Here is a 26,323-nt window from a genome sequence, read left to right as displayed (position 1 = left end):
GGTGGCGCCAGGGGAAGTGCTGCTTGGCGTGGTGCGCGTGCGTTAGTGTGACAATCTCCAAAGGATTGTGGCCGCCAAGATCCCCGGATTTGACACCACATGATTTCTTCTTATGTTTTTTTCTTAAAGGTTATGTCTACAGAAACAACCCACGATCACTGCAAGAGTTGCGAAACAACATTGAGAATGCGATTCATGAGATCACACCGGAGACTCTACATCGGACTTTTCACAATATGGAACGCCGTGTACAGATATGTCTTGACGTCCAGGGAGGATACTTTCAGCACCTGCTGTGATGGTCATGTATTCAGCATGAAACAAGATTCGTGTATGGTGAATTTCATTTTCCTATGTATATTTGTTCGGAAATTATAACGTTTTTTTCAGGTTCGAAAGCTAGTGGGACGCACTGTATAATTACTAATAATACTAATATAGAATGTAATAAGAATAACATTGAAAAAATATGAAAGCAAATAAGAAAAAGGAAGAGTAGATTATGTAATTCAAATGTTTACATAGGTACATCTACAGTATTTTCTGACTGTGTTGGGGTGAATTCTACCTGATTCTCCCAGAATTATGTAATTTAAAACAAATCTTTCAGTTTAACGTCCCACGATTATGCCCGTTAGCGTAAGGGAGACAATGATTAAGGCAAGTGAATAATGATGGAAAAAGTGGTGAAATGATGTGTGGGAGGAAACGTTGTTACTCCGAGAACACCCACGGACACAATGTTGTGCACCACATATTTACTTGGCCGGGAATTGCACCAAGGGCCCCACGCACCAGAGGTAATCGTTGGACCACTGAGCTACCGTGCCCTCTGCGTAATTTAAAAGAAAACTGTGTAGTTGTAAATACTAAGATGGTAATTACCGCCAGTGGTGGCGAAACTGGCTTTTGGGTTCCACCCGCAGAACTAAAAACCAAGCCATATACGAAACGAACTCTACGCCTTCATGAGACCTTAAAAAGTCTGTTTATCAATCTTTCATACTGCGAGCTCTGCGGGGCAATTATTACAGTCACTTAGTAGTTGCTACTAGTATAGATAAATACCAGGGAGTAATCTACACCCCCCCAACACCCCCCCTAACACCCCTCCAAATTTCTTTACTCACACCCCTGGATGGAAAAGGAATACTCCCCCCAAATCCAATTGTATCAATCAGTATCATGTAGGTTATTTATTACATCAAGTTAAAAAAAGGTTTAGCCATTAGGAAAGAAGGAAATATTCTTATTTATTTATTTCATTTCAAAATACGAAGCGACCTCGTTCTCATGTACGGCTTCGAGAATCACATGACCTCATTGTTTCGGGCTGTTTTTCGATCGAAACAATTGACAGAACAGACCGCTGATACCTACCCTCCTGGGCTCCGCGGTCGTTTACGAGAAAAGAGATTGATGGACAGATGCAGATTACTGAAATTGGCAACGTCTTGAGCGGTCATTCACCTACCTCCTCCTCAATAAGGAAAAATGTGACAATAAAGTAATAAGCCCACACCAGATTCAGTTCGTAAGTGCTACTCTGGAACAGGCTCGTAACAAGAAGGGAGAAAAGGAGGGCCTGGCCCTCCCTAAATTTTTCATGTCCAGTCCAGAGCTCAATACAAAATGCACAAGTTAGATATTTATAAGAGAATTTTTAATGACTTGACCGCTCCTAACATATTCATGGACCCCAAAGCTCTGTGGCTGGTTTCGAGCCTGCTCTGCAAGCGTTGTATCAACGGACGGACGTTACAAGGGTGTAGTCAAAACGTTTTTAGAAACGAAGAGATCGCTCGAAGTAAGAAATATATATATATATTTTAAGACTAAGTCTAGTGTTATGCAGGAACGCATTTGGCGCTAGCTCAATTTTTGTAAAGTATATTTTTATTCACGTAAATTCATTGAGCAGAACAGGGCTCATAGCGAGTCACTTTTTCAACTAAAATTTACTTTTTTTTTTCAAGTTGGTTACTAAACGTTACTTTTTTTTTTTCAAATTTGTCACTAAAAGTTATTTTTTTGAGAGGTAAAGTGACTTTTTCGTGTGATTTATGTTTTGCATTGGCAGTTTTATAAGAAAAATATAAAAACAAATGGAAAAAGGCAGAAATTTGTTACCCATTACTCTCTGAAAGCTTCAGAACCTGCTCCTACATGTGAAACAGTCAGCTTTATTCTCACTTCAGCTTTTATTCTTTTTAAAGCAGAGTGGATGGTTGGTGGATGCTTAAGCTCTCAAGGTGGGGTTGAAAACCCTTCTGTGTCTATTCTTTCTTCTATCATAATAATATTTTAGCTTTCTCTCGTAATAGTTAACGCTCCGTTCAACGTTGTGTGAGTTGTTTGTGTTGTTCATCATGTTCGTCTTGTGTTATGCTTTTTGTATGTTCTTCTTAAGAGTAGGTGATGAATTTGAATATTTCACGTTTTTGAGTACTCTTAATGCGAAGTTAAATATAATGTCTGGGATGAAGAAATTCGGAAATAGGCCAGAACTGGTTCCACTTACTCAGAAGCTGTTTACATCTGCTAAGTCTGCTTAACGTAACTACAAAACATACTTCGAAAACCTAAGAAAGGAGGAAGCTCATAAAGAAGTAAAGAAACAAAAGAACAAACAAAGAGAGAGATGATGGAGAAATTGACGAAGGAAAAAGGGGCATGATGAGATTTTGGCCACTTTTTGTGCGCTTTTGGCCATTTTTGGTCACTTTTCTACTATTTACAAGAAATCAGAACACTATGAGCCCTGGGATTATTAAAATTAGGGCATATTAATAAAGACAAAACAGAAAGATACGAAATCCTGTATTTGTAAATTGAAAAACTGGATTTCTGGAAAACAACTAAATCAATGAATAATTTTCTTATGAAAGATATTCAAAGCCAATAACGTAGCCAGGAAGGGGCAGGAACGGAGATTAAGATATCAAATAATATTACAACAATTAACGTTAACAGCAGGATTAGAATATTAAATGAAATGAAATTGGAACTATGTTCAGTATTAATTACTAAACGAATGTGATTTCAGCATGGAAAGAGGGAATTTTTCCCAATTAATACTTTAAAAAAAAATCACCCACTAAAACTTGCTGGGGTGAATAAATTGAAATAATAGCAGAATTTTGCGAAATAATTAGTCAGCAATAATTCTTATATAATCAAGTCACATGCAATTACTAGGTAAAATAGTGGAGGTTAATTCCTAATACAGTGAAACCCCTCTTAACGGGCATCTCTCAATAGTGGACATCTTCGTAAGAGGACAAACTTTCTTATTTTTCCATGCCATAAATATGTGTGATGTGGTGTTATGGGAAAGAACCCTTCCTTTTAGGGACACCTCTCATTTACGGACAAATAATCGGTTCCACCGATCTCCGTTTTGAGAGGTTTCACTGTATCACTTAGTTTAATAATAATAATAAATGCTCAAATGTGTGAACTTACTTTATTGAACCTACCACTGCAGAGTTGATATTATTATTATTATTATTAGTAGTAGTAGTAGTAGTAATAATAATAATAATAATAATAATAATAATAGTATTGCAATAGTTACGTAACAAAATATACTGTTTTCTTGTTTGAGTTTGTTTAAAAATTATATCACTATTCCGAGAGCACCCCTCCATTTATTTTGAACAACCCCCTAAGTAAAAATTTCTGGCGTACTTACTGGATAAATACGGTATATTATGTTTAATATCAAATTAAATCAAGTCTAACCTTATGTTAAATCAATTCGTCCATAATATTGTGTAGTTAAATGAAATTCTTATGTTTCTGAATTATTTGATGATGTTTCACATTGAGATGTCAGATAATTCTTGTTCAATTACCAGAATGTAATTATAATGCATGCTGTTGATTAAAAAGAACCAGTATTTTTGATGTCTTTCTTAGAGTTGTTATTTGAGTCACGTACAAGAAACTTGCCTAATAATGAAATACACTTCTAAAACGTAATATATATATATATAAGTATGTATTTCTCAAAATGATTTTTGTGTCTTACAGAAAACTAACTTTCTAAGGATAATTATGATAGAGTCATTACATGTGCAAATATTGGGTCTACAAATTACGTAGGAGAGTTTTGACGCACTAGCACTTACTTCGATAACTGCAAAAACATTCTGGAAAGTCATGTTCGTTAGGAAGAGGAACAAGGCACCATTAATATTCATGACGCCATCTTGATTCAGTTCTTGACCGAAGTAAATGACTCCAATTAATAATCCCACTAACTGGAAATAAGAAGAAAACAAAGGAAAAAGATTAGCCTACGTTCAGAAGTTGTATTGTTACAGATAAATGTCAAGAATAGATTTTACCCAATTTACAAATTCACTGTTATACATTTACTAACTTCTTCATTAATAAAAATGTTTTTGATAGCCGCAGAATAGTTTTGACGTAAATAGCATGATCACTTGATCAATTTAGTGGTTTCATAGCATGTCTTCTTGGGGGCAGTAGTAAGAATAAAAGTGTTTACAAAGTTATTTAAAGATGATATGTGTTTTTATTTGTCAAAAGTTACGTTAGGATATTGCAACCCATTTGGAAGTTAGGAGGATACGAAGCTCAGTGGCGGAGCATTCACTTCGGTGCGAAGGGCAGCTGATTCGATCTTAGGCTGTGATGATTTCTTTACGAAAAAAATAAGAAACTTTCTAATTAATTTTGCAGAATGTTCTATAATTAAGTACTTCTCTACATATATCAATAATTGGTAGCAGATTGAACGCACGTAGATTGAAATAGACAGACTTATTCTCAAGGGCGGACCAAGGGCCGGGCAACCCGGACAACTTCCCGGAGCGCGACAGTCAGGGGGCGCCAAAATGTGCCCCAAAAAGTAAATTTTACAACGTGTTTTCTACTGACGTTTTTGGTTTATATTCTTCTAAAGTAGCAATTACATCACCTTTTTCCATTCCAGCAAGGAAGAAAAGAGTTTTATAGTACTAGGGGAGTTGTATCGACAAATGGAGAAATGGCTTGTAGAAGAAAGAGTGGAAGGTCAGTTGGTATGTTTCCAGCAGTCCACGTTCTTTGTGAACTTTTCCCAGGCAATGAATGTTATTGGATTTTATTTTACTCTTGTAAAATGACTCCTTATGCTATATCACAATTAAAAATAAAATCATGTCACCAGTAGCAGAGATTGGACGTTAAAAGTAACGGGGGGGGGGGGCAAGACATGATCTGAATATTTGTATATCAATCGTAGTTTCTCTGGTTGTATAACTAATAGGATATTATCTTCTTCGGTTAAAATACTGTATATTGTATTTCATATTTTATTAAGTAAATTGACAATAACAACGCAAGTAGGTACTAGTCCTTTGTACTTTTAAACACCGAAGGTGTAAGAAGATATTTGTTTCCTTGCACATGAACATCTTAAAATTCTGTCTGAAAAATTGTGTAATCAGATCATTTAATAACAAATTTGCAAACAAATTAATAGAAAGGATAATATTAATCGTAGTAATGAATAATGAGGTTTGTTTTGCGAAAGTTATATTGAAACTGGGGATTAATGAACAACTTAATTATTAATTCCACACGTGTTATTAAATTTATGTTATTACTCTTAGAAAATGAAAGACAGTAAATGCTACAAGCATATGCTACGACATTTAAAGAAATATTTGCTTTTGCGCCGTCCCGAAACATGTTTGTTGTCATTACGTGCAATTTCACTTTCTTGGAAGACATCAAAATACAATACTTAGAATCACTCCATACTCCAGTTATACAAAATAATCCTAAAACCTAGAATTATGTTGAATTTACTAAATTTCATTGTATATACACTCGTACACCCCTAAACACACCACTTCACTAGTATATTAGACTGCAAAACAATGGAAAAAGTAGAAGTTGTTTCTTGTTACTCTCTTTTTAATCAATATTTTTTTTACTATTAGAAAGAAGAAAAGACATTTTAGGAACTGCCTATTTTTGTGCAATTAAAGGATAAAGACATTTTTTTTTTTTTTTTTTTTTTTGTACGAAATGTTCTCTCAATTAGTTTCAAAGCGGCTGACTAATATATCAAGCCCTTGTAAGGAGAAGTGAAAATATGCTGGAATTGTTGTGCTCCAATAGATTAATTTTTAGGTTATTTTCCGTGGCAATTAAAACGCAATTCCTGTACCTTTCTTAACTCCACAGACATGGTAAATATTATATGGCACCCTTTTTCTATGAACTAGTAATACATACGAAAACTTTACATTTCCAAATGAACAATACATTAATGAGTTACTTCAAAAAAATGGGGGGCTTGGTCACGAGATGTCACCACCAGCTCTTGAGAAATCTGACCTTCCTGTAGCTTGAGCTGCTAAGGAATATGGAGAGAACATGAAAGTAACGTACGTAATGTTTCTTCCAAGCATGCTTCCGGGAGAACTCACTCAGGAGCTTTGCTATTACATGCCAAAAAGCACGTTCTTTAGCAACTAATGTTCCAGTACAGCACCCTCACATTTTGATTTTGCTCCGTCGAGACAAAATTTTCTAGAAGAATGCGTTTATAAGCATGCAAGGAATCAAAACTCACATTTCCAGAGTGTAAGACGCCTGTGCACAGAAACGTAATATACATATTGTATACCTGTCACTTTTTTCACGTTAAGATTCCCGGCGGGAGCTCATGTGGTTCGGATTCCACGTTAATCAGTAGATCCTGTCTCATATAGGCTCGCTGCTGAAAGGGACGTTAAACTCAAAATCAACTCATTTTTCACATTAACTGTCGTATTTTACAGAGTAGGGTAATGTATAATATTGCACTTTCTCATTGTTAAACTATCGCGTTTGAACATTTTAAAAATATAAGTTCCGTTAATCCCAAGCTAACTAACTAACTAACTGTATCTCCTATGGAACCCGTAGATTCAATGCCGCGTTCACAAAAAGCTCTCCATTGACTTCTGTTCTTAGCCAACTGCATCCAGTTTCTATTTGTATTTCTATTTCTGCGAGATCCATCTTAATATTATCCTCCCATCTGCACCAAGCTATGTAAACTTACGCCAAACAGCATTATCCGGTATATCTTCACGGATTTTTTTCTCACACTTTTAGATTTCACCAATTATTCCTCCCCCTTCAGTTGAACATCAAACTTGTTTAGAACATAACCGTGGAAGTAATTGAAGATTCCATCTTCATAGTTAACATTATGCAAACCGTGAGAAAATTAATAGTCGAGATATTTCGTACAGAAAGAGAGATTTTTAGTTCAGAAGGAACAGCCGTATGTGCGTGAGTTAGCGGTAGAGAGAGGTACGTCCTATTATCAACAGCACGGTACTGTGGTAGCAACAAAAACGAGTGCTGGTCAAAGGAGAGCTCGTTGAAATAGCTAGTAAGTTGTTGCAGCGCAGGAGTGGTTGACTGGCACCGCAAGTTACTGTGCCTCAAGTCTGTTGTTAACATAGCAGATATGCCAAGTCAGTGTAAAAGAGCTCAAGTCTATTGTGAATATCGGAGATATGCCTAGAGAAGGTAAAAGAGCTCAAGTTTGTTGTGAATTGGAAACATGCCAAGACACGGTAAAAGAGCTCAAGTCTTTTGTGAACATCGGAGATATGCCTAGACAAGGTAAAAGAGCTGAAGTTTGTTGTGAACGTTGTATACATATCAAGGCAGGGTAAAATACATCAAGTCTGTTATGAGCGTTGAAGACATACCAAGACAAGCTAAAAGAGCTCAAGTTTGTTGTGAATTAGAGACATGCCAAGAAACGGCAAAACTCAGTTGTGAACGTTGGAGCGATGCTAAGACAGGGTAAAAAAGATCAAGTCTGTTTGCCGGCAGAATACTTACGATAATGAAATAAAAATAGTTAAATTCCCTACTTACCAGCGTTTGTATGATTCGAACTCTCATTAGGATGGGCTCTTTAAGAACACTGATCCATGACCTCCAGAGAACAGCCCGAAACTGCGACCACCAAGAACATTTGTACGGTGATGACTCAATGGATGAAACACCTAGAGATGTAACTTTTGTGTCTGACGGCTGGGATTGGTCCTGTAATCTCTTTCCTTCCTCGGAAGTGGCGTATTTGTCGCAGATGAATTCAATGGTTTGACGACAAGATTCCTCACGGCCTGGCACCACTGCCAATAGTTGGATGAAGAAGTCTGCAGGATTGTAGTTACTTGGACACGCAGCTTCCATTCTGGAAAACATAGAGAAATCCATTTAATATGAATTAAAAAATATATTCATTTGTAGTCCTTCTTGGAAATCTGCCCAGCGTTGCTTTCCACTTCAAATAGTCTAAAATTTTAAAGTAAATCCAACTAGTATGAGATTTCTCATGGAAAAAGATAAGTTCACTGATTTGAATCAAATTGCTTCAAATATGAAAATGCATAATGTCTTTTTTTCTTTCTCATTTCATTTCTTTTCTTTTCAACGAACTTAAAAAGTTCGTTATTCTCTATGTCTGTGTGTCTGTCTTTCTGTTATTTGCGATTTTTTCAATTTTAAACCCTGCATTCGATAGAGCATCAAAAACTATCAGAGAAAGTGATTACATTTTTCGCGTCATACTTACCGTTCCCGAGATATTGGCCAAAAATGACCGACTTCCAAATATTTAAGGTGCCATATTTCGGTAACCGTGAGTCATAGAGATATAATATTGGTGTTAATCAATATCTAAGAGAATGGTAAATATTTTGATACTAAATAGTAACCGGTGGCCACTGTCCAATGGCCACTGGTTTGGCCAATGGTCAGTTGGCCAGTGGCCATCAATTAATATCGGTACGAAAATGTTTACCATCCTCTACGGTATTCATTAACACCAATATCATCTCTCTATGACTTACCGTTCCCGTGATATTGGCCAAACAATGGCCAATTTCTAGATATTTAAGGAGCCATAGCTCGGAAACTATAAGTTGTAGAGAGACGATATTGATGTTGATCAATACCTAAGAGGATGGTAAATATTTTGGTACCAAATAGTAACCAGTGGCCACTGATTAACTGTCTACTGACCAATTGGCCACCGTTCCAAAGATATTGGCCAAAAAGTTTGAATTTCTAGATATTTAAGCAGCCATATCTCGAGAACTGTAAGTCATAGAGAGATGATATTTTTGCTAATTTTTGCGAGAAAGAGAAGAAGGTGCGGATAAAAGGATTTACATCTAGGAACAATGACAGTTATCCTTCCCGCTCCATGTCTCCATTCTTATTAAGTTCGTTCTGGCAATGTTCTTGGGGCATTCTCAACTGGTTTCTTTCTTCTTTTGAGACAAATTAATTTTATTGAAATTTACTTTTAAAAGAGTGAAATTAAAAATCAATGTAATATTTGAAAAGACAGAAAACTTTGAACTTCAAATCAATATGATTTTCTAAAAAGGAGAAAATTAAAAGAACTAAATAAAATCTTCAATTTCTGCCCTGTAGGATAAAGGAGCAGATGATTAATGAAAGTGAATGATAATGAACGAAATTTTTCGAATGAAAATGTGGGAGAAAATAACAGAATCCCGAGTAAATCTATGGCAGCGATGTTGATCACCACAGACTTACATGGCCTGGTTCGCACAGAAGTGAGCACTCTACCATTGAACCATAAGTGTGTGTGACTGCAATGCTGCGTACACGTCGTCAATGTAAAATTCAATGACACAGCATCCTCTTCTCGGTTGAATTTCGCCTCTATCCACAGCATCATGATGGCCGCAAGCGTGTTTGGCGGCGCCGTGGTGACAGGCTAAACCAGGGCTTTCCAACTTTCTTTGCATGTCAACCCACTTTACTGAATGCCGACGACACTGCAACACACTAGTTTGTTTTTTATTAATAATAATATAAATTCTAATAGTGTAGGACTATAATGTGTATAAAGTAGTGGTTCTATTTAATACTGGGCGTTGTTGGTGGTGCTGAAGTTGTTGACTGGTACAGCGGTGGACACTTTTAAATGGTACAGCCATATGGAGATTTACGGCTAAGGTGTACCATTTAGAAGTGTCCACCGCTGTACAATCTGTCTCAAAATTGATTTTGGCTTCTTCATTTCCAAATTCTAAAATTTCGCGGCACACTGGTTGGGAACTAGCGGGCTCAACAAACACCTATGTTCTGCATCACCACATCAATCTGGCATCGGAACTTACGGTATGGGAGGGTACTGAATTCCGTATCCGCTAGCATCTAATATGCATGATATGTCTTTGACTTAGCCAACGGTACACTGATGACATGATGGATATGCTTAAACAACCCGATTAAGCACGATTACATGTTGAAGACGTCATACATTTCTTTGGTGGACACATGATGTTCCAGTGTTTCATCTGAGCTGTCTCCGGCTAAAGAACCTCGACGGTAATTGCGTTTACTCGTAGAACTTCTCGCAGATCAGAGATGTCTCCAAATATAGTGCATGAGCTTCAGTAACGTGTCGCAAACGCATGGCTTGCTATATCCGTGTGCATGCTTTGTCATGCTGCAGCCGTCCTGGATCTCCAGACTCACGCACTACTACTAACCTCTGAATATTCTAATATGCCTTCGCAGCGCTCACACACATTACACACAGCGGTTAGTTACTAAACGCTTCTACCTTAAGACAAGGGCGCCCATCAAGGGGGGCAAGGTGGGGCGTTCGCCCCCTCTAGAGGGAGTTGTACTTCGAAGGATCGAAAATCCAATAGATTTTTTAGAATAGTTACCACAAAATTTGAGACTACATTTGAAATGTCGCACATTCTTGCCCCTCCCTGGAAACCACAACATGGGCGCCCTTGCCTTAAGATGCATATCTAGCACATTTACAGATGAAAAGTCTTCTCAATACTTGTTCCATTTTTAATGTCAAACAGTGTACAATTAATATAGTCTTTTGAAACAAAGATTATTAACGTAATTTTGTTAATTCTAAAAGGGAAAGAAGCTCGGAAAGAGTTAAGCTAAGTAGTCGGCGATCTTAACTCGATGGATGTGTGGTCAGCACATCGCAAGCTCCATTCTCGTTATTGTTGGGTTTATTGTTGAAATTTTACTACTTTTTTAAGACTTCCAAACTATGGTATCCAAAAGTGTCTAAAGTCTTATATAAGGCATATATTCATCCGTCCGTCTGTCTGTCTTTCAAAATCAGACCAAAGACACTAAGAGATACCAAGAAGCGTTTTTATTTTTTAATCAATTCAACGTCCGAAGAATAGATTCCCATCTCCTCCGTTAACTTATTATTCAAACCAAAGGTGATTAAAATTAGCCATTTCCAGTTGTGACGTTTTCCGCTGTAAAGCAAAAATTTTAATAGAAACGAAAAGTGATTTTATGGAATCTATTCAGCACTAGCAGCGTTCACCCCGCTTCGCTGCGGTCACCCCGGAACGCAATAAACTTTGTTACTTAGATAATTTTTACTTTTTCGCTTTCAAATTGCATTAAATGTTAACATTATAGCGCCTGTCATTTATGTTAACCCGCCGAGTGATAGCAGCGTTCACCCCGCTTCGCTGCGGTCACCCCGGAACGCAATAAACTTTGTTACTTAGATAATTTTTACTTTTTCGCTTTCAAATTGCAGTAAATGTTAACATTATAGCGCCTGTCATTTATGTTAACCCGCCGAGTGACACGGTCATGCGGGTTGCATATAAATACGTTTATTTTTATACCTATGATGAACTAATAACAAAGGATTTGTACGTATGGACACTTGAATGGTCAATTATCTCAAGACACTGGTAATTAAAAATTAAAGTGATATGATAAAAACCATCTAGGGTCCAAATCCTAATAACCCCCCAAAAATAAAAGAAATTGGTTCAGCCGTATTAGCGTGATGAGCTAACAAAGGATTTGTGCGTTCTCTTTTATAATATAGATTTCAAGGAAGTATATTGTCTCATCCCCAACACTGCCAAAATCAGAAATGGTTGCAATTTACTACTAGTCCCGGTTTTATTTCCATAGAGCAGAAATAGTAAAAGATATCGAGAAGCGATTTTGTTTTCAATCACTTCAACGTTCAAAGAATAAATTTTGTATCCTATGCTAATCCTCTATTCAAACCGGAAGTGGTAGAAATCATTCATATCCGGTTTCAATATTTATCGCTATAGAACGCAAACAGTAGTAGATAGTGACAAACGTTTTTGGAATCGGTTCAGCGTCTCTACGGACCATAACCATCACCACCTGCAACACTCTACTAAAACCGGAAATGGTTGAAATTTATTAGTACTTCCGGTTTCAATATTGCTTTCCATAGAACAAAAACGGTACAAGATATCCAGAAGTAATATTTTGCAATCGATTCAGCGTCCCAAGAAATGTTCTATTAATACTCTGTTCAAATCGGAGGTGATAGAAATGAACCATTTCCCGTTTTAACGTTGATGGTCATAGAACAAAAACGGTAATAGGTAGCGATAAGTGGATTTCAGCAATCAATTCAACGTCACATGGGAACATATCATCACCATCCCTAATACTCTATCAAAACCGGAAGTAGTTGAAATTTACTAGTAATTCCGGTTTCAATACTCATTTCCATAGATCTAAAATGGTAAAGGATATTTTAAAAAAAAGAACTGTTTTTGACACAGATTTAACGCCCGAAGAATGAGTTTTGTTTTGGATTTTATCCATCTGTTGAAACCAGAAGTTTCGGAAATTTACGTTTATTCGCATAATTGATAAAACAGAAATTGTTAGGGACAAGCAGATTTTTTTACATGGATTCCGTACCAACAACATTTTTCATTTCTGATTTTATTCTTTTTGTTGAAACCAGAAATGATAGACTTCGTTTAACACTTCCGATTTTAATGTAAATCCCCATACACTAAAAACAGCAAGAGATAGTAAGTAATGGCTTTTTATATGGATTCAGCGTCCGATGAACAGAATCTCTCTTTCATCTTATTCCTCTGTTTCAACCAGTAATTATAGATATACTACTTCAAGTTTGAATGTTGAATTCGCACAGCTTGGAAGTCTACTATAATTTCACCCTGTGAGTTGAGTTGAGTTGATTTTGAGTTTAGCGTCCCTTTCAGCAGCGAGGCTATATGAGACGGGACCTACTAATTAACGTGAAATCCGAACCACATGAGCTACCGCCGGGAATCGAACCCAGGTCTCCCACGCCAAAGGCGCGCACGCTAACCGCTTAGCCACGAAGGGGCTCTTTCACACTGTGAAACGAAACTTATTTGTTTTCGTTTAAGAATTATCCAAGTTGTCCTAATGTCAATTGGTGTTTCCTTCATATCAGCATCGTACAGATTGCTCCCATTTTAGCTATCCAACTATTGGCCAAGCCCAGTACTGGCTGCTTCCACGTTTTATATAAATCGTAGACCAGCGTAGCTAAGGTACTTATTAATATTCAATTATAATTTTATTTAAAATATATTAATAAAATTAATGATATTGAAGGTGTTATTTCGAATGTAAGATGTAAAAAGTTTATTTTTAGTGCAGTGCTAATAGCAAATCTTTGGTTGACCCTCTAAACTCATTAACATCATTAAAATTCTGTAATCTTCAAGGTTAATTTACGCCGTGTCCATGCCATGCCGTGGTCCTCGAAGTTTCTTTTCAGACTGCAACATTGAAAATTCATTGGCTTGTCTTTCTTTAGTTTTCATATGACGTGCCGTGCCCCGACAGACGACCTTAAAGAGAAACCAGTCCGGTTGTGGTTTGTCGGCCGTGAGACTTCGGCTTTCTTCGGAGCACACGAAGCGACACGAAGTTAACCAGAACCAAGGAAAATGGTGTAGAAAGCAGTAGAGGTACGCACGGCATAGTATATGTGAATGGTCGCGGCCGTGGCACAGACAGCATGGGTGCCCCCTCCCTGACTCAGGAAAATGTATTAAATTTCTTAAGATTTTCTTAATACAAATAAAAAAATACCAAACGTAATATATCAACCTGGCAGATGACCACAATATAAAATTTTCTTCTGGCATCCATTACGGACATGGCAGGGGAATGACATGCGCACGGCACACTATATGTGAATATACCTTTACTCTCCCAACTACATGTTTGTACAACAATTTTATAACATTACTTAATACACGAGTAGCATGAACCTACTTACTGCCTGAAGAATTCACATGCATCCTCTGTACTCCCCAAATAAGCTGTTCTTCCTTCTGCCATGAGTAACACTTTATCGAACATTGCGAAGACTTCCGAGGAGGGTTGATGGATAGTGCAAATCACAGTCTTGCCCTTCTGTGCCATTCCTTTCAATACAGTGACAACGTTTAAAGCCATAAATGAGTCAAGGCCCGACGTTGGTTCATCACAGAACATGAGCGGAGGGTCGGTTAAAACCTACAAATAAAATACATTTCGTTATTTATTTGTTGGAGAAAATTACCTAGAACAAAGTTATGAAAAACATACAACCTTTTAGTATATGGCAAGAGTACAAGGGTTATTTATTTAATTGCCAGACTATTTTTTTTTAATCAAAAAGTACAATGAGTGTAGCAAGGAATTCTCATCGCACATTCGTGTGACAAAATTTATTCTTATGATGAGGTCACAGCGTCACAGAAGACCAAACAGTCTATAGTAAGACTTGCTTGCATGTGATGTGTTGTTTGATTTGTGACGTACTGAAATGTATCATGTCGTACCATGAAGTGGGGCCGCGGTGGCTCAATGGTAGAGCGTTCACCTCTGGTGCTAGGGGTCTCGGGTTCAAACCCTGCTCCCACCAAGTGAACTTTGTGGTGGACAAACACCGTGTGCGTGGGTTTTCTCGGGGTTCTCCCGTTTCATCCCACTTTCTTCATTCCAGCATTTCATTCATTACTCATCATCAACGTCTCCTTTAGCCTAACCGGCATAACCGTGGGACGTAAAACTCAAAATTTCATTTCATTTCTTTCGTACCATGAAATCAGTAGATTCCAAAATATGATATACCAGGGGTATATCTAATGAAAAACTGAAATATAAATGGAGCCAACGATGCACAAAACTGTAATAGATTTAATATTTACGATATTTCTTCCCATTCTACCCAGTTAAGTAATTTGAAATTAATCTTCGTCAATATTTTCCATTCTATAAGTAACTTTTAAGAGACCTAATCACTGCGAAATTAAAATACAGCTAATTTTACAGTAATTATGTAAATCGAAAAGTGGAAGAAGAGCGCACTAGATAATATTATTTTGCATGAGGTACCGTTATCACGAGTCACGTAGTAGTTTTCGTTTGCAGCCATATAGAAACGCGAAAATAATGCCGATTTTCAAAATGGCTGTCAATCGAAAGCAGATAAGTGAGTCGTGATAACGGTACCTCATGTAAAATACGAGAGCTCTTGTTCCAGTTTTCGAATATCTTTTATCTATTTGAAGATGTCAAGTAATTACTGAAAAATTAGCGGTATTTTAATTTCGCCGTGATGGAGCCTCTTAAGAAATGAAATCTTTCAGTTTTACATTCCATTGTTTATACCGTTAAGCTAAAAGAGATGGTGAGAATGAATGAAATGGTGGCAATGAAGAAAGTGAGAGGAAACAGGGGACCTCAAGAAAATCCATGTACACGCTGTTCGTCCAACCACAAAACCCACTTGACGGGAGCTGGATCGAATCAGAGACCCAACTAACTTAATATCTAGGAAATAGTTTGTGACAGTGAAAGAATAATAATCTTACTATGTACAGACATATTCATATTCCTTTTATGCTTAATCAGTACCATAATTTTTTTTTTTCAAATTCTTCGATTTAAAACATCGTACAGAATGAGTAATAAATCAAATCAAATCAAGTGAACATTGATAATAGCAGAAATATCTAGTGCTTGCAATCGCTGTCCGTTCTTTTTTTCTTGTCTTGAAATATACTACTACCACTTACAAAAAGAAATTCCTATACTTCAGATATTTTCAATACAAAATTCAATAGTTTTCCAATTCATTGTAATTCCTATAGATTATAAAAACCGGCAAATCATTCCAAATATTAATAATTATTAAATGATGTCTCGAAGGAAGAGAACTCTTACCAGTCTAGTGATTAACGCGTGTATCTTGGTGCACATGGTCACGTGTTCGATTTCTGGTGTGTTCACTTTCAATAAGTATCTCTTTTAGCCTAAACGGCACTAATCATGGGACGTTAAACTAAAAATTATATTATTTTCATTTTCGAAGGAAAAAGATGTTAAATTTCATGCTTCTTTACAGTAAAGCAGCAGTCAAAAATATATGGTCACCGAAAATTCAATTTCTGTCCCTTATATTCATATATATATATATATATATATATATATATATATATATATACTTATTGTCGGAAGAGAGAGGTGTTTCTCTACCCTAAAGAAACTAAAGCGTGAAATATTTGCTGTAGCAACACTTTCTAATCAAAGAGACTTGATGAGCAGCATTCCAGATTTCAATCAAAAGGCAACAGAAAAATTGGCAACTCAAAAAGAACAAAGAATGAACTGCCATCTTAAATAACAAATGGTTTATTTAATACACAATTTTGTTGAACCATATGCATGAGTAAGTGCAATTTTCTTTTTCTTCTTCTTTTTTCTGTAACACCATCATTCATGATCTTTCATGTCTTACAGTACATATTATACAGTATGGCGCTAAATTCGTTGTACAAAAGCAGAGGAGTGATTCCTGGGAGTAAAACAAACAAAAAAGTTCCAATAAACATAGGGTGAAAACCCCATCGTTTACGTCTTATAGGCTGCCGAAAACATGAAAAAATGAATTTTAAAGGTTCATAGCTTCAAAACTATGGGACCTACTGTAGTCGGGTCAAGAATTTACTTAGGAACTAGTATGTGCTCTATCCAAAAATACGTTTTTGAATCCTAAGGTACTCACGCAACAATTTTTATGGAGGTAGTTGGAGAGTACTTTATATGATAGGCCCGTAGTCAAACTCCCGCTATAAAAATTGTTGTGGAAGCACCTCAGGATTCTGCAACACGCATTTTTGGATAGGGCACATACTAGTTCCTAACTGAAGTCTTGATCCGACCAAGGTAGATCCCATAGTTTTGGAGCTATGAACCTTTAAAATTCATTTCTTCATGATTTCGGCAGCCTATAACACGTAAACGATGGGGTTCGCCCTATGTTTATTGGAACTTTTTTGTTTGTTTTACTCCCAGGAATCACTCCTCTGCTTTTGTACAACGAATTTAGCACCATACTGTATATTCCATTTATCTCTTGTTCAATAACATTGGTACAGAAGTTTTGAATTTAAATAGTATAAAATCATACATTGACAGCAATCGTTCATTTTGTTTTAAGAAAAAGGACATACTGTAGCCTACATATTCAATCAATATTAAAGAATGGTATTTAAATCAATAAATGTACAAATAGAGCTTCAAAAGTCTTTCTTCTTCATATTTCCTGAATAGTAATTGGATAAGACGTACGCAAATACCTTTGGTATTGCAATCTGTAAAATATAAATAAAAATGAAAGTGATTATCTTCGTGACTTAATAATTCTTCAACTACCTGACCGATTTCTATCAAATTTTCAACATAGATGAGGTTCGTGTCTGAGATGGCTTTTATCATTTCACTTTCACGGTGGAACTTAGGGGAGATGGATATATATATATATATATATTATATATATATATATATATATATATATATATGAATGATCGAAAATGACCAATATTGGTGTCGAATCCATAGTTTTCGGGGTCGCTGAGATAAACAGTGACACTTCCGATCCCATTTGAATCCAAATTCAGCCCTGCAACTTGGGGACGAAAAGGGGATATATATATAATATATATTAGACCTGCACGGGCCGGGCTGGGGCCGATTAATTGCAATTCTTTAATAATTATTGACTTTCGTTAAACGATAATTGGAATAAAGCCAAACGTTGAAGAAGTGTGCCCGTGAAAAATGTTACAAAGAATGCAATAGCTATTTACAGTTTGTGTTGCTTAGCGGCTCCACTTTCACTATAGAGGATTGCAGGCTTTGCGCGATAAATTGAGCTCTGACCTTGATCTTCACTGAACCCAAAATATGACAAGAAGGGGTGGGAAAGTTTTGCTTGTCGCTAAACAATATTGCCATCGTCACTTTATGCTAAAATCAATTAAGTTTGATTTTTGTTACAGGAAATGCAGTTTTTGTTCTCTCGATGACAGGCAAAGTTCTAGGAGGCAATGATACCATTCGGGAGGCAAGCGTCAGGTTGTGAACCAGAGTTTAGAAAATGTTTCTGAGGGTTAGGTCAACTTTAATACTAAATTTTGAGAAAAGTTGGGGCTCGAGCTAAATTTTTAAAAAAAATTATCGGGCCGGGGTCGGGCCAAAAACTTTTAAAATTTATCGGTCCCGGGCCGGGCTTGGGCCAAGAATTTTAAAATCTTATCTGGCAAGGCCGGGCCTAGGTACATTCGGGCTGGATTGGGCTCGGGCCGAAAAATTCGGCCCGTGCAGGTCTCTAATATATATATATATATATAAGCCCTATATGATCGAAAATGACCGATATCAGAGAGCGCTTTAGTACTAGTAAAAAGTGACTGACTAACAACATATACCGTAACTAATTTTTTCTTATTTTAACGCAGCGACGCGGGTTATTGACGCTAGTTAGAAATGCCTGATAATTATTTCGTGGTTTTTCACTTACCTTGTTTCTTTTTTGTCTTTATTTTTTGCAAACAAGATAGGCAACAAGCTTTAGGTTTAAATAATAATAAAAACAAGTAAGTACATTGACGTGCAAAGTCTTATCTTATAATGAGTTTCTCATACGCGTTCAAACAATATCGCATGTTACAACTAAAAGCTATTTCATTTATTCGCAGATCCAAAACTGACCATACAAAACAATTTACTTATGAAGTTGCACTCTTTTTAATTTAACAACCGTACTTTTCGGCCGTGAAATTAATCACTTCACACTGGTTCAAACAGCGAAGGGTTGACCTTGAAGCCACACATTCTTTCCTTGGTTTTCTTGGAAAATGCCCAAGATTTGCATATTAAAAACAAAAATCTCATAGATATTTGTCTTTTCATGATTTACGTTCATGACACCGAATAAATGCCTGGAAGGCCTCGCAAAACACTAATTGCTTTTATATTACAGAAAACGTGTGAAGTGTAACCAACTCACTTAACACATTGTCCATGGAATACGTTGTATTACCTCACATAACCTGTTAACCAAACATATAGTGAATTAAATACAATTCACATGAGCAATCAATGTGTTACAATTGTTTCATTTTGAATAATCAATTAACATATTGATCGTTATGTGCATCACAAGTGATACACACGGCGTGTTCCGCCTGTATTATTTCGTGTATTATTTCTGATACACAACGAACGTTCTTTTATCACCACGTGTATACGATCTGCTACACAGCCTGGTATATTGAACACATCTTACCTGTAATCAGGGCGCCGGAAAATCACATTGCAGCAGTAATTCTGACGTCAGTTGAGTACTTTGCTTTAAGTAGGTATTCCATCTACGCTATGTGTACATTTCTGATACACATCAACTTGGCGCTGACAGTAAAAATTTTTAAAAAATACTCTCGCGATCAATGTGTTAAGAAAAGAATAATAATTTTGACAGAAACCTTCAGAGAATACATGGAACCCATGGAGGTACTACAAAGGATGTTGAAAATTACCACCATTTATTGCCTCATACATGTAAAACCTTCTGACCATGTTCCTGAACCCAGCTCTGGAGTGTTGCAAATGAAATGCCGTCCACAGTTCGTTGAATGTTGGGCTGTATTTCTTCCAAAACCTGCGAATGGGCTGTATAAGTTGCTTACTTCAGATATCTCTAGAAGAAAAAGTCTGGTGAAGAGAGATTTGCAGTCTGTGGTGACAACAGTGACTTCGAAATAATGCGCCCTGGTAGCACAGATTCCAAATACTCCATAGTCACATGAGTGTCATGAGAGGTTGCACTGTCCTATTGGAACCATCTCCATTCCTTTTCCTCATCAGTCAAAATAGCAAAAAATTGACTGACCAGCTAAAAATAGCATTCAGTATTGATCGTTGTGCAGAAGAATTGAACGAAAATTCTACTTCGAGACATGGGGCACCATACGCCGATTTTATGAGGGAAAAGAGGAGACCCATGTAGTACACACGGATTGTCAGTCGACCACAAATGCTCATATTGTAAATTCACGTATCAGTTGAGGTGAGACCAAGCCTTGTCTGACCAATACCAGTAATCCAACCCCTCTCATTAGGCGTTACATTTTCCATGATCCACTTATAATACTCAACATGCTTGAGGAAATAAGCTGACTTTAACTCCTATACAACTCCTGATTTTGTACGGAAACATTTGTAACGATTTTCTTACAGTGTTACGTACTGTACCGTAAGACACCACTCTGACCAGACAACCTGTACACACAAGGAGTTCTGTAGACTATTTTTCATTGCTGCACTGATATCCGTCAATGTTTCCTCACATCGGTGAAAATTGTCAGTATGAAGGATATCTGACACACTCCCAGTATTCCTGAACTTATTGTACAGACGTTGAAGGTTGACTTAGTCGGAGATGACTTTCCGGGGTGTCTTCACATAGATGGCGTACTAAGTACATCATGCTACTATGGTATTGTACTGCGAGCTTTTTTGTGTCAATCACAACCTGTCACCCGTAACGAAAACGGGAAAAAATTAAGTATTTGCAACATGGATTCCGTGACTTTTTAATCTATGTCACCTTTAGTGCATGGACCCCTGGCTCGATCCCCGCTCGCGACAAGTGACTGTGTGGTGGACAAACATCGTGTGCGTGGCTTTTCTCGAGGTTCTCTCGTTTCCTCTCACCCATCATTGCATTCATTTCTCATCATCACTGTCTCCTTTAGCCTAGCCGGCATAACCGTGGGCATAAAACTGAAATATTTCATTTAATTTCATTTTTAATCAGTCTGTAGATAATTTACATACTATTACGAGGTGCAGAATTACTCATAATTATTTATCGTTCTATTGTTGAACCGGCGACGAAGTATTAAATACTAGTCAATACTTAGCTGCGTCACGCGCAACACTGGTGATGATGAGCTACGTTGGAAATTTTCGCTCGTTTTTCCAAGGTCACACCTAAGAGATTCATCAATAAGAAACACCCGTTCCGAAAGTAACTTCTCAGAAAAAAAATAGTCTCGTTTCCTAATTGCCACACTGTAATTAACACAGGAAAAATATGTTTAAATCAACTCTGTAACCGGAGGGGAAAGTTAGGGACCAAAACCAGTGTGTAATATAAAAACTTGTATTGATTGGTTTGATTTAGTTTAACGTCTCATGGTTATGCCTGCTAGGCTATAGGAGAGGTGGACCTACTGACTATAGTGAAATCCGAACAACGTTGGTTGTTCAACTGTGCCCCCAACGAGACTACGCGAACCGAAGTAAAGCGTGCTAGCCACTAGACCAAGCAGGGGTTCTATATATTGATTTAGAGACTGCTAAATGTGAATAGGATAATTTTAGAGGGAAACATCATGAACTATGGAACAATGTGCAACTCGACCATATGTATCATAAATTCGCCACATTAGCACTCAGTTGTTGTGATTCAGATTATAACTGAAGAAATCATGGAAAGATTAGAAACGCGATCGATTCGATCTATGATATCACAACTGCAAAGCAAAAAAAAAAAAATGTTTGTCTTCACATACGCTTGTCCATTAATTATATTATATCCTTACCTCTGATGCAAAAGACAATCGCTTCATCTCTCCTCCAGAAATCCCTTTCAGCCTTCCAGGAATCCCGATCAAAGTATGTTGACATTTTGTTAATGCAAGCTGAAATAATAAGAAATAAATAAAACGATAGAAAACAAAAATAATTGCTCAGACTTGTATGTTGCTTGTTCAATAAAATTCATATTTACCTTTTCTCACTGAATCTCTTTATCAAAATATTCCATCAAACTTTCAGCTTGCAATATTAATTGTATTCAACTTAATATTTATGGTAATATGATGCTGGAATAGGTGAATATTACACCTAAATTCCATCAAACTTTCAGCTTGCAATATTAATTGTATTCAACTTAATATTTATGGTAATATGATGCTGGAATAGGTGGATATTACACCTAAATTCCATCAAACTTTCAGCTTGCAATATTAATTGTATTCAACTTAATATTTATGGTAATATGATGCTGGAATAGGTGGATATTACACCTAAATTCCATCAAACTTTCAGCTTGCAATATTAATTGTATTCAACTTAATATTTATGGTAATATGATGCTGAAATAGGTGGATATTACACCTAAATTCCATCAAACTTTCAGCTTGCAATATTAATTGTATTCAACTTAATATTTATGGTAATATGATGCTGGAATAGGTGGATATTACACCTAAATTCCATCAAACTTTCAGCTTGCAATATTAATTGTATTCAACTTAATATTTATGGTAATATGATGCTGGAATAGGTGGATATTACACCTAAATTCCATCAAACTTTCAGCTTGCAATATTAATTGTATTCAACTTAATATTTATGGTAATATGATGCTGGAATAGGTGGATATTACACCTAAATTCCATCAAACTTTCAGCTTGCAATATTAATTGTATTCAACTTAATATTTATGGTAATATGATGCTGGAATAGGTGGATATTACACCTAAATTCCATCAAACTTTCAGCTTGCAATATTAATTGTATTCAACTTAATATTTATGGTAATATGATGCTAGAATAGGTGGATATTACACTTAAATTCCATCAAACTTTCAGCTTGCAATATTAATTGTATTCAACTTAATATTTATGGTAATATGATGCTGGAATAGGTGGATATTACACCTAAATGTAGAGAGGAGATGATAAATAGAGGATTAGAAAGCTAGAATGATGGTTTACCTCTATTTATCAAGTGAAATATAACTGTTCAACAAAACCTCCGAAGAAGCCATAGTCATAAATATATCAATATGGCTATCTATCTGAGGGTTCATTGACTTAATGATAGAGCTCTCACATATGATGCAAAGAGTCATAGTTTGATGCCAACCCATATGAGTTTCTCGTGAACAACATTGTATCCGTGGGTTACTCCTCCAGTTTTCATTCTATCAGTTATTCCATCATTAGCCACTTCCAGGCCCGTATCCACGGTGAAGGCATGCGGTCGCCCACCCTAAATGTTTACTGGCCCACAAAAATTTTCACGGTAGGCTTGCAAATGAACTATAATATGGTGATGAACTATAATATGATTGAATCGGCCCCCTCCTAATTTCTACCACCACCACCATCCCCCTACATTTTTGGGCTGGCTACAGGCCTGGTCACTTCTCTTTAACTTTCATTCGTCATCTATTTCCTTATTCCATGAAGCAAAACATGAAACGTTTCATTTGATTGAAGAAACATATTCTTCGCACGCGAGGAGTTATCCAAAATAATGATAACATGTATGTAGTACAATGGCTGTGGTTTAGAATTACAACAAGTCGATACATTTAGTCCATATTTTTTCTAAACCCTGAATACTCTTTTTAAAAAGTGTTTCTACAGTGGCCATTACCTCGCTATCATCTTCAATTTTCTTGCTCCTGGCCTTTTTCTTGAGCGGGGAAAGAAAAAAAAGTCACTGGGAGCTAGATCTGGAGAATAGGGCAGATATTTGACCAGTTCAAAGCCTGCTTCTCGGATGGCAGCCATCACAATTTAAGCATTGTGTGCGGGTGCGTTGTCTTGCTGAAACAGAACTCTCGCTCATAGTTTTCTCTCCTTTTTTCTTTAATTGTTTCCTCAATCTTCTCATTTGATCTGCATAGTAGGAGCTCGTAATAGTTGTTCCTTTTCCCAAAATATTCCACCATAATTATTCCCTCAGTATCCCAAAAAATGGATACTGTAAATTATCTCGCCGAGCTTGACATTTTGAATTTGGTCGGTGTCGGTGACCGTAAAAATACAGTTACAGTGGAGGAAATATACTACCCAATTATATTACGGTTTTTGCTTTGCCATAACGCCTTTATCAGATATATCAATATATGTGATGAATACACTCTTAGCATGCCTAGACCGTAACACAGTTTGGTAATATATAATATTTATGGAACTGTGATCATTGGGCCCGAAGAGGAGGGCAGGCTGGGGTCCGAGATTTCTTAAGATTTTTTAAATACGAATAAAAAAAATACCAAACGTAATATAGAAACCGGGAATATGACCCCCCTAGAAAATTTTCTTCGGGCGCCCATGACTCTGATCCTTTGTTTGGAGCTTCATTTATCTGAATATCAATTAAGATCAAGATACAAGTATCTGAATATAAATTTTCAAACATACCAGTACATAACCGAAAGTAAAATCTGTTAGTGTTCCATAATCGCTAGTGGACTGCAATATCAGGTAGTAATGTTTATGAAATGTCAATCACTTACCTCTGATATAACTTCTTCTACTCTTTTCATTCTTTGTAGGTAGGGAATATGTCTGTCCATTCGAACAAGAGCCTGAGAAACAAATAATAACAAAAATTATCAACAATTATCATCTCTAAAGAATGAACGCGCTGCAAGTACAATTCTCGCAATATAATCGCAAATGCATTGTATACACAACATTGTAAACATCCGGTTAAAATTCTGGAGAAGTATACAGAAGGAAGACTGCTGAATGGAATTCAATGGCACATAATTTATATTCTTGAGGGAAAGATTTCCGCTGAACGAAGTTTACGTATAACTTACACAATATAGCTTAAATATGTCATTAATTAGGAAGTAAAACTCAGATTACTTATTGTAAAAATACTTTAAGTAGTATAATTTATATTAGCAAGTAAAATTTATGTATACATGAGGTGTGTTCAAAAACTATTCAACCTTATTTTTTTTCCCTCTTAAACCAAGGAAGCGCCGGAGACTTTTTTCAGTGTAGATGTAGAAGGAACACGCATGCGCAGACGTGATTTTGTTCTCACCCGCAGAAACCTTCAGTCGCTGGCAGTCGGCCAACGAGTGAAGATGTGTGGGAACGGTCGTCGGATTTCAGTTTTTTGTAAAATGTCAGAAAAACTTGAGCAGCGATATTCTATCAAATTTTACCAAAATACCCAAGTTGAAACCATTCGATCGGATTGATAAATTCAATTTTGAACAAGAATTTGGTCACAAGGAGATTTTTCGCGAAATTTAATTCAGGCTTTTATCGCCAAACACAACATTCCCCAACTAGCATTTTGGGTTGGCAAATGGTTGGGCCAACCGACAATAGTTGGTTGGCCAACGGTGATTTTGGCGGTACTGCAATTCGTTATGCCAACAATTATTTGCAAGGGGGCCGCGGTGGCTCAGTGGTAGAGCGTTCACCTCTGGTGCTTGGGGTCTCGGGTTCGATCCCAGCCCCGGCCAAGTGAACTTTGTGGTGGACAAACACCGTGTGAGTGGGTTTTCTCGGGGTTCTCCCGTTACCTCCCACTTTCTTCATTCCACCATTTCATTCATTACTCATCATCACCGTCTCCTTTAGCCTAACCGGCATAACCGTGGGACGTAAAACTCAAAGATTTCATTTCATTTTTCATTTCAATTATTTGCAACGTTGGGCCAATAGAAGATTGTGTACAGTTGGCCAACTAACCAATGGACAACAGTGTGCCAACCATGGAGGAGTTGGGTCAACGAAATTCCAACAAAATGCCACGAGAAAATCACAGTTGGCCAACGATCGTTATCCTACAATCTACCAACTATGGTGGGGTTGGGCCGATGGAATGCCAACAAAACACCAACGTGAAAAAAAAACAGTTGTCTAACGATCGTTATCCTACGGAACGCCAACATTGTGACAACGAAATAGAACATCGTCTTTGTCGAAACAACGATGCACCTACGTTGAACCACTGTTTTGTTTTCGCTTGGTGGCATCGATGGTTGATGAATTATCGAATTTGCCGTTGGCATTTTGATAGTGGCTTTGCCAACGATGCCTACAAATAGACAACGTTTGGTACATCGTTTGACAACGAAAATGTTACTTGGGTCCTGTGTATCATCCATTCTCCCTACTCACCCGACATGGCTCCGTTGTGACTTTTGGTTATTTTCCAAGCTGAAAATGCCACCAAAAGATACCTGGTTTGAGTCAAGAAAAGACATCACGCGGAATGCGACGGCACGGTTTCTCACCATTCCAAAAACTGCGTTCCAGAAGTGTTTCCCACAATGGCGGGAGCGCTAGGAGA

At 37.0% G+C, this 26,323-nt stretch overlaps 1 protein-coding gene across 1 annotated transcript in view; it reads right to left on the bottom strand.

Moving 5' to 3' along the window:
* Positions 1 to 26,323, bottom strand: part of w (eye pigment precursor family transporter white) — a 214,673-nt gene that overhangs the window by 56,218 nt on the left and 132,132 nt on the right. Inside the window, exons 4-8 of the mRNA XM_081741292.1 lie at positions 24,519 to 24,590; positions 21,804 to 21,902; positions 14,144 to 14,382; positions 7,903 to 8,224; positions 4,134 to 4,265 (exon numbers count right to left, since the gene is read on the bottom strand). Of these exons, the coding sequence (XP_081597418.1) occupies positions 4,134 to 4,265; positions 7,903 to 8,224; positions 14,144 to 14,382; positions 21,804 to 21,902; positions 24,519 to 24,590 (864 nt within the window). The remainder of the gene's footprint in view (positions 1 to 4,133; positions 4,266 to 7,902; positions 8,225 to 14,143; positions 14,383 to 21,803; positions 21,903 to 24,518; positions 24,591 to 26,323) is intronic.

This window comes from Thermobia domestica, chromosome 15 (assembly GCF_964235325.1).
Source record: "Thermobia domestica chromosome 15, izTheDome1.hap1.1, whole genome shotgun sequence".
Classification (NCBI taxonomy): Eukaryota; Metazoa; Arthropoda; class Insecta; order Zygentoma; family Lepismatidae; genus Thermobia; species Thermobia domestica.
Note: the sequence above shows the minus strand (reverse complement) of the source record. Positions and strands in the feature narration are given on the sequence as shown.